The 10,217-nt window shown below is 33.8% G+C and overlaps 1 protein-coding gene across 1 annotated transcript; it reads right to left on the bottom strand.

The window, feature by feature from the left end:
* Positions 1 to 364: 364 nt before the first annotated feature.
* LOC102228482 (tripartite motif-containing protein 16-like) lies at positions 365 to 4,520 on the bottom strand. Its single transcript, XM_023346958.1, has one exon. It carries the CDS (start codon positions 4,335 to 4,337, stop codon positions 2,667 to 2,669), a length of 1,671 nt encoding a protein of 556 aa, XP_023202726.1. The 5' UTR covers positions 4,338 to 4,520; the 3' UTR covers positions 365 to 2,666.
* Positions 4,521 to 10,217: the final 5,697 nt, after the last annotated feature.

Below are 10,217 nucleotides of genomic sequence, written 5' to 3'. Positions count from 1 at the left end.
CCCATAACTTGTATTGGGAGCCATTTCAATAATATGATTTAATAAAACCTGCTTTTAGCAGTTTTTCAGTTTATTGTGATGTAATTGCAATGAATCTTTACAGCGATACTGAAAATACCAGAAATAATTTTTTTGATGTATTTCTTTCTTACAAATGGCTTAGAAATTCAGTGGTTTTTCATAACATAGTTTTACAAATATAGAAGGAAATGTATCCATGCTCTTTAAACAAAAGATTTTTGTTTTTATGTATTTTAAAACATAATAATATAAAATGTAATTTCTTAAAATTGTCAAATTTCTTATCTTAGATATAAAAATAAATTAGCTTTTTTTCATAAGGCTATAATTAATAATAGATCAAAAAGTGTGTTGCATGGGATTCAATATGCAATATGCATGTAAGCATCTTTTTATAAGATTTTTAACATTAGTGTAGATAAATTGGGCAGTTTTAGTTTTTTAAGAAAAACTCCTTTGTTTTCACCATTTTGTGAAGTAAAAACCACTATAAGTTAAAATTCAAGACAACTGCAGCAGTTTCACTTGTTATGCCATCCTCATCTAATAATAGTTGATCCTAAATCTGCTGACTGTTATGAAACAGAAGGAATATAAAACCCCAGTGTTGGCCTCACTGCACTAACTTCCTCTTACACACAGAATAAAATTTAAAACTTTACTTTTTCTTCTTAAATCACTTAACAGCCAATCCCGTTCTTTGTTATCTGAGCTCCTGTTTTTTACGCTCCAGTAAGAACCATGAGCTCCAGCTCACAACTGACTTTATTTATTCTAAAGTCTTGTCTCAACTTGCTGCAGCTCTCAGACTCTGGATCAGTCTGCCTCTAAATATTAGTTCTGCACAAACACTGGGACATTTTAAATCTCTACTACTGACACAATTTTATGGGCTGACCTTTAGCAGAGGTCATCTGAAACATTGTTCTTTACCAGCCTTAGTCACTGTTTTTCTAGTCATATTGTTTAATTTTCTAGTTGTACTAAATTCTTTTATATATGTTTATTACACGACTGCTTCACATTATTGTATATTTTTACGTTATTTAGTTGGTAAATCACTTTGGGCAGCTGAGTGATTGGAAATGTGGTAAATAAATAAAGTTAATCTTGACACTGATCTGAGGTCACCTCTTCTGTTTAGTGTTGATCTTTCATGTTCTCCATAGATTTGGCTTAATTGAGTGTCTCTTGTGTTTTAGGTGAGTTGTTCTTTTGTGTTGGAAAAGTTTTTGTAGCAGCTGCTTAGTGTTTCTGCACTGGAATGTGTTTACCACTATTGTGCTACCATGAAAAGTGGGGCTCAGTCAGAATTACCTTTCAGGAGGCTGAATAATAGTGAAGTAATAAGTAACCATGAGTAAACATTTCTGTTTCCTTTTTTATTAAATATCCTTCCTCAATTCATCTTCCACTTTCAACATTCTAGTATCAGTGAGCAGAGTTAAAATGTTCAATAGATAAAAATGTTAAGTATAATGAAAAATATTCATCATATAAGAAAACATGACCCAGTAAATTAAATGTATTTGTTTTTGTGATCAAAACAAAATGAAACAAGTTATTTGTATAAAACATTTAAAAAGAAATCAAAAGCAAACAGAAGGATCAACTAAACAAAACAATAAACAGTTTAAACTGTTAATAATTCGTTAGTTTCTAAAATGATTCATGAGTTAATCAATCATCCAATCCACATCTGATTAAAACACAATAACACAGAGTCCAATTATATTAAAGCTGATTACATTTTTATCTAAACTTTACACAATGCAAACAGACTTTCACCCCCAGATTTGTGTTAATATGACAATAAAGTTCAGAAGCAGAGAACAAGGAAGATATATAAACATTTAAATGAAAATCTTTCCAGTTTCTATGATTTGAGTTGTTGAAATTTTTTATGTTTCCTGTCAAAACAAGTAAAAATGAAACCTTAACAGCACTCTAAATGTCAAAGTTCAAATCTTGACCATTCAGTGTAAAATTTTCCTGAATCATCTTAAGGAAGTTATTTCCATCCCATATTAATCTTTTAGATTAGTGCAACACTTTCATCAGGCTTTAAGTATTAATTTATCAATTAATTTAATGTTATGGCCTCATAAACAGTGGACTCTTATGTTAATGAACAACAAATGCATGAGTCTGAATAAATCGAATACATAATTTCTTAGTGTGAAAGTGAGGGGTAATTATTCTTCTTATCCAGTGAGCCTTAAAAATTCAATTGTATGATTGAATGATAATAAGGAATCACATTACTGCCAGAATCAAAATTACCTTGTATCTTTGTGAGTATTTAATTACCAAAAGTCTCTCTCTCAATACAAAAACAGGATGTTGCACTAAATTAAAACCATATTTTAACAAAGTTAAATCCAGACATGATTGATTAATTTCAGTTGCACCATAAGTGTTTTTCTTAGTGTTGGCACATCATCCACTTTATTTTATGGGATGTGCATAAGACTTATTTGTTTGACACTTTCATAAATATGGAGGAATTTTCATGAATGTTTATGATGGTTATCAGGTAGTGTCATTCGGTAAATAAAGATTTAATGTAACTTTTGATTGAAAGTGTCATTTTTTTTTACCAAATAAAGTAATTAAAAAACCCAGTTTGCATTGCTGTTGGTACTCTATTTAACTCTAATGATCTCAGCTGTGGTTCCGTAATCTAAAAGCCAAAGCCCAGCATAGAGTGGCTGAGTGAATGTTGTCTGGACTCTGTGGAGGAGAGTCATTTTCTTGGAGATGCTGTAGAAACACAGAACACCCAATTTGTAATTGAGGTACACTCCTACTCTGGAGGAAACTGGACCTGATACTGGAGTTTTAACATTGTTGTAGGAACAGGAGTAACTATTTGCGTCACAGTGCAAAGCCCAGGATCTGTCGTTGAGTCCAAATCCACATTTTTCTGATGTGCCTGCTCTGGAAATGTTTTTGTATGTGATGGCAACTTCAATCTCTCCCCCCTTCCACTCAACCTCCCAGTAACAACGTCCAGTCAGACTCTCTCTGCTCAGGACTTCACAAAAATAAGTGAATCTTTCTGGATGATCTTCATAAAGCTGCTGTTGCTTCATTAGTGTTACTTTTCTGTTTCTATCCGATAACAACAGAAATTTGTTTGCTGTGTTTGGATCCAGAGTGATTTCTTGTGAGTATTTTAGAAAGTCAGCTCTGGTCTTTGGTTCTGGTTCTGGCAGTAAAACGTCAACTTTACTCACTGTCAGTGAGATGTTTGTTTTTATCTCTGTCAATAGGCCTTCTAGAACGCGTTTTGCATCTGACACAGCTGCTGTCACGTCCTCAAAGTATCTCAGAGGACGAATCTTGATGCTGGATGAGTGTGTAGACTCACTGAGTGCTGGCAGTGAGGGGTAGTTGTGGAGAAACTGGTTGTGATCCTCTGTGTGTGAGAGCTGCTCCAGCTCAGCGTCTTTCCTCTTCAGCTCAGTGATCTCCTGCTCCAGCTTCTCCTGAACATCTTTGACTCGACTCACTTCAGTTTCCTGCTGGGATCTGATCTGCTGCTTCACATCAGACCTTCTTTTCTGGAGGAGACGGATCAGCTCAGTGAAGATCTTCTCACTGTCCTCCACAGCTTTATCAGCAGAGACATTGATGGCCTCCACCTCCTGTTGAAGCAGCTTCACATCTTTCTCTCGATCCTGGATTCTTTGCTGGATTTTCCTTTGCTTTACCTCAAGCTCCTTCTGCTTCTCAGCTCTTCCTGCTGCAACTTGGACTGCTTCATGGCCTTTATGTTCATCCATTAAGCAGAGATAACAGATACACTTCTGATCAGTATGACAGAAGATCTTCATCACCTCATCATGACGGGAGCAGATGTGTTCCTCGAGCTTCTTGGATGGATTCACCAGCTTGTGTTTCTTAAATTGAGCAACATCATAATGAGGTTGGAGGTGACTTTCACAGTAAGAAACCAAACAAACCAGACAGGACTTGACTGCTTTCATCTGCTTTCCAGTGCAAATGTCACAGGTCACATTTTCATGTCCAGTAAAATAGTGATCAGCTGGAGCATCTTTGAGTTCAGTCTTCTTTGTATCCTCCACCCACTGTTCTGGTATGGTGTTTTTCTTCAAGGTACGCCTCAGTGTAGAAGTTTTCCTGCAATAAAGGCAGCTGTGGATTCCCTTCTGGTCTTTTCCATCCCATAAGTCTTTAATACAGTTCATGCAGTAGCTGTGTCCACAGGAAATAGTCACTGGATCCTTCAGTAGATCCAGACAGATGCAACAGGAGACTTTAGAATCCATCTGAACTCCTTTCTGTGCCATATCCCACTTCAACAAAAGGTTTGTTAAACATTAATTGCCTCTACTGCACATAAAGCCACCTGCATGCAGAAAAATGTTCTCCTTCAAAAAACAGAAGCATTCAGTCCTGTGACTTTTCAAGTTCTGCTGTGCAGCTCTGTGAATCTGTTAACCTACTTTTTAGAAGGGAGGAACCATTGCAGAGATTTAAATGATGTTATCAGGTATCAGTATTTATGAGTACATAACAAGCACGCCCTTTGAACTTTTATGGCATGTTTTGACCACTTATGAACCTGCAAAAATATAACTTAGATCATGTGACAAATGTGATGAAGAAAACACTTCTATAAAAAATAGACGCCTCCTCTAAACATTCACAGAATTTTAATACAGTTTTCCAACTTAATTGGATGTTAGGCCAGTTAAAAAAAATGAGAACTTTAACTTCACCAAATCTTTAGTGGCTGAAGTCAAGGACTGCAAAACAGACTGAAAAAGACAAAACTTTTTTCAGATCGAAGGTTTGTTCCAATTCAGTTCTTTTAGAGAAAGTGTGGTAAAAAGTGTAATTTTAACAGCTGGTAATGCTTACAAACAATAAAGATATTAGCTTAAGATAACTTGCACATTTACTAATAATACCAGAATGAGTGTGTATGTGTTTGGATTCATGAGTTGATGAGATTAGAAAAAGAAAATAACGTATTGATTTGAGTTTATTTAAAAAATTATTTGGGGTACTACTCTTCATCTGTCTTGCCTCTTAATGAGAAGAGATGGAAGTTAAAAACTTATATACTTGGGTATTCTGCAATTTATTGTCCTCAAAGTACAAACTGAACTGAAGAGGTTTTTAAGATTTTGGCACTTTATACCAGTGAAATCTTACAATCTAAGCTTCACCATCAAATCCCTGTTAAAATACAGGTGATATTTTGTTTTTATGACACTGTATTGATAATGTATTGTAAAATAATTCTTTGATTTCAATGAGTATAACTTGGTTAAATTAAACAAACAATTTTCCTGTCTTAAAGTCACTATAAACCCAGCTAGGGACAGATATGGCTACACTGCAAAAACACTTAATCTCACCAAGTATTTTAGTCTAGTTTCTAATGCAAATCTTAGTTCACTTGAAATAAGACAAAAACAACTTACAAGTAACTTTTCAGCAAGACATATAAACTTGTATTAAGTTAATAATTCCTTAATATTGAAGAAAAAGTACTTGTACTTTTACCATCGGCAGATTATTTCACTTATATACACGGGAAAATGTCTGATTATGAGTGAAATTATCTGCCATTGGAACTGGTACTTTTTCATCAATATTAAGAAATTAATTACTTAAAACAAGCTCCTATATCTAGCTGATAGTTCTACTTGAGTAAAATTTTTATAATGTAGAATGATAAACTATCTTTGTATGTGTAGAATGAAAGAGCTTGGATGAAAACAGACTTCCACTGGACTGAAACTGGACCTAGTACCAGATGCTTAAGCATTCTATGCATTACTTTATACACTTTCTTTTGAATGACACTTTTGTACAACGAGGTCCTTAATAGCTATGACTAGCTACACTGCAAAAACACGATATCTTACCAAGTATTTTTGGTCTAGTTTCTTGTGCAAATATCTTAGTATACTTGAAATAAGACAGAACCGACTTACACGTTTACAAGCAATAGAAGCTTGTTTTAAGTAAATAATTCCTTAACATAGGTGAAAAATACTAGTTCCATTGGTATATAATTTCACATATAACAATACATAATAATCTGCAAATGGAAGAAGTACTTTTTCAATATTAAGGAATTATTTACTTAAGACAAGTTCCTATTTCTGCTTAAAAGTTACTTATAGGTTAGTTCTGTCTTATTTCTAATTCACTAAGATATTTGCACTAGAAACTAGACCAAAAATACTTGGTAAAATTTTGTGGATTTGCAGTGTAAATACTTAAAATGTCAAAAAACTTAAAAAAAATTAACTACAAAGTAACTGATTGTAGGCATGAACCCAAGCAGAATCAAAATGTGATTCAGCAAACTGTTAAATTCAACCAGGTTACTGCCTTGTTTTTTTATCAACACATGCAGGAAATAGGTTACATTAAAGGTGGAAATGTTTCTTTAATTATTAATTTTTGTCTGTCCAGCTTATTAAACAGGGTTTGTATGTTTTCGATATCCACTGTAAGTCTGCAGATGTCTCAAAAACATGAGGAAGTGGAGCCCTAAGGTGTTTTCCCCCCTCTGCAGGAAGCTGATACTAAAAGATATCACAGCTGTAGGATGTTTTTTATATTTAAAAACACAACAGTATACAGCTGTGTCAGCAAGATTTCACAGTTTAATTAATCTTTTCTTAACACAAATAAGGGATTCATCCTTTCCACCCAGATCCCAGCAAACATACACATTTTCACCTTGACACACATAAACATTACAGCTTATTGTGAGATTAAAACATATCATTAGAAAACACTGCTGTTCCCACGGTTCCTTCATGTGAAAACTTGACTCATTTTATCAAAGGCATCTCAGGAAGAAAACGTTCTACCCAAAATTATCTACTGTATATATTTCAGTTATTACTATGTTGTAGCTGAGTTAAATGAACATGAAGCTCAGTCTCTGCATTTTGGAAAAATTAGACCAATTTCCTTCAAAATTGGGATTTTTGTCACTTCATGTAAATGAAAATTAATTTCAATCAATAATAATGAGGCTTGAAGTGAACACACACACATGCACACCCCCACGCACACACACAATCAGGGCCCAGTAAGTAAAGCCACCTGATTCAATCTGCTTGGGAAAAATTCAGTTCAGCTATATCTTATCTTTGCTCTCTGCATTGGACGGTCCAACACCAATAAAACCTGAACACTGCATGTCAATAAAGTTTTATCTGTGATTTAAAGAGAAGTTGCCTCAACGTTTCAATGGGAAGTTTAGAAAGATGAGAGAGTTGCTTCTCTGCTTTTGGTTACCTGTCAGTGAGACAGAAAACACAGAAAAAAGTGGCAAAAACAAAACAAAACAAAAAATCAGTCAAGCTCTGATTTTTGGACAATTTACTGCAAACTTAAATGCAAATGCAAATGATATTAACTGTTGCTGCATACATACATACTTTTACCATTTAGTATTAGGGCCACACTAAGAAAAAGAAAAAAATAATAATTATGAGAATAAAGTCATAATAATGTGAGAATATAGTAATAAAATTACAAGACTAAAGTCATACTATTACAAGAATAAAGTTGTGCAAGAATTAAGTCATAATATTTCAAAAATAAAGTGGTAATATTATGACTTTTTGTGGTAATACCACGACTTTATTCTCACAATTTCATTATTGTATTTTCTTAACATGGCCTTAATACTTTCAATATTTTCTTTCAATTCTGGATTCATGTTTTTTGTAAGTTATCTTAATGCACCACTTAAAAGTTTATCTGCAAGACTAAATAAATTTGGTAGAACACTTTTTTTACAGAGAGTTTGAAAAAGTAAAGCATTTTTTTCAAAGATTCTCATGAACTGAACAGATTTCCTCTCATTTTTGACTCAGGTGTTAGCAGGACAAACAGCAACAACTGAAGGCTCCTCTTGGTTTGGTATAAAGCAAAGAGAAAAGAATTAAGACCACTGGGTACATAGCAGGCATAGAAGGTCAAAGGTCAAGTCGCCAATCCAGAGTTTGGCTGAAGTTTTTCTCCAGGGTAACAACAGCTCAGAAAGACGGGCTTGTTAGAATCTCAATAACAAAAGTTGATGCAATTTTACACCCCAGTGATAAGTAGAGTAGTCTGGGATGGTTGATAACAATCTGAGCTCATCAAAAACTTTTACTACCAAACTTCAGATACATATTTCTGACTGAATACATTTACGAAACTAAAACATTTGACTGCAGACATCTAAATGCAGCTGAAAATCTGTTTGAATCAGCAAAAGTCAGATTTTTGTTTTGTTTTGCATTTGTGCCTGATTCAAATCACTTTGGCCATTATTAGGCCACAGGGGTGTCCAAAGTGTGGGTCAAGGGCTATTTTTGGCCGTAGAAATGATTCTGTTCAGGCCCTGATTTCAAGTCAACAGTGGCAAAAATTTGGCCAACAAACACAGAAAATAAGAATTTTTAAAATTGTATGTTTTTCTTTTAAAAGGCAGCTGTTTATATTTTGGATCTTTAATGATATACAATCTGTAAAAATATTTTATTAAGAAGGAAAAACTTAAAAAATAAAATAAATTTTAAAAATAAATCAAACTAACATTTGCATCTTTAATTTAATACGTTTTGAGGGCTGCCAGTAGTTTAAGTTTGCCATTTTTGGTGAATCATTTATAACTACTGGACTAGTAGTAGAATTATATAATAATTCAGCCTAAATTGTTCAGTTAAAGTTCATTTTCTTCCAAATATTTACTTCATTTGAAGCACAGCTACAGAAACGTTTTATGTGTCAAAGTCAGCCCATAAATGGTTGAATATTAACAATTTCAATGAATTTGAACATTTATAGTTTTAGGAGAGCCTCCAGCCAAACTCTGAGTGAGCAGCTCCAACCAAAGGTCAAGGCCATGGAAAGGTTGCATCACTGCATCAGGTCAATGCGTTTATTCAGACACTTTCTTTTCAAGTTTTATAGACGGGAACTACTTTCCCATTGATGCAAACGCCCATCTCAAAAGTTCCTCTTTCCCAAAAGTGAAAACATCAAACAAACACACAGCTTTGGACAGACAGTTTCATGGAAAGTGCAAATGGAGACGAACGTTAGTTGGATGTAACATGATTATATAAAAGAAAGAGATTCATTGATGTTTGCTACCTTTCCTTACAGGTCGCTACCTTTCCTGAATCCCAAATATCTGTTTTTTAACTATCTAAATACTGAAATTACATTTAAATGTCAAAATGGTTTATTAGTTATGTGGAAAATCATTTTCTTTAGGTTTTTTTTTTTTTTGAGGCATTGACGATGAGATTGTTCTTTTCATTTGTAACACTACTTATTCTTCAATCTGCTACTGTTTTCCTACTTCACAACAGACTCACAAACACTGACGGAACGGTATCTACATTATTTACAGTCTTACCCTTTTATCTAAAATGATATAAAGTGAGGAGAAGCAAAGAGCTCATCATTTGGACTTCAGTGTGCCCTTAAATTCAGTCCAAATGCATCTTTAAAGCGATGCTTGAACAGTTCAGGTGATAAAAATAGATGTAAGTCAGTTGATCAGGAATAAAACAGAATGTCTTAAAGTAGGTGAAGGTATGAAGAAGCAGAAAACGGAAGTTAAAGACGATCCTGAGGCTGAATCCCATTTCCAAAGTTCAAATCTCTTTTCCAGACTAAAATGTCAATATTTTTTCATAATTTCCAACAGCATTCAGAATTATTACTAACAAAAGTATTTTATCTTCTCTGTTATTTAAATGATAAAGTTTGGCTTTGAATCCAGCAAGGTGGAGAAGAACCAGCAGGCTCTGCTTGCTTTTAAGCATCTGAATTAATTTAGAGCAGCTGTATTTCAAAATATGCAATAATACATTTTTTCATATATGTTAAAGACATCAAACAAACACATAGCAGTGGAACTAGCACCTTTTCTTACCAATGCAACACTACAAAAACATAAAATCTTACCAAGTATTTTTGTCTAGTATCTTGTACAAACATCTTAGTACACTTGAAATAAGACAAATGTAACTTATAAGTAACTTTTCAGCAAAATATAGGAGCTTATTTAAAGTAAATCTTTAAAATTGAGAAAGAGGAACTGGTTCCATTGGTAGATTATTTACTTATAACAAGACATTTTTGCCTAGTCACAAGTTAAATAATCTGCCAGTGGAAGTAGTACGTTTTCA

Source organism: Xiphophorus maculatus, chromosome 14, assembly GCF_002775205.1.
Source record: "Xiphophorus maculatus strain JP 163 A chromosome 14, X_maculatus-5.0-male, whole genome shotgun sequence".
Lineage (NCBI taxonomy): Eukaryota > Metazoa > Chordata > Actinopteri > Cyprinodontiformes > Poeciliidae > Xiphophorus > Xiphophorus maculatus.
This window is presented reverse-complemented; position numbering and strand designations above follow the sequence as displayed.

Bases quoted from the DNA above. Each gene is read 5' to 3' on its own strand.
- LOC102228482 (XM_023346958.1), bottom strand. From the start codon at position 4,337: ATGGCACAGAAAGGAGTTCAGATGGATTCTAAAGTCTCCTGTTGCATC.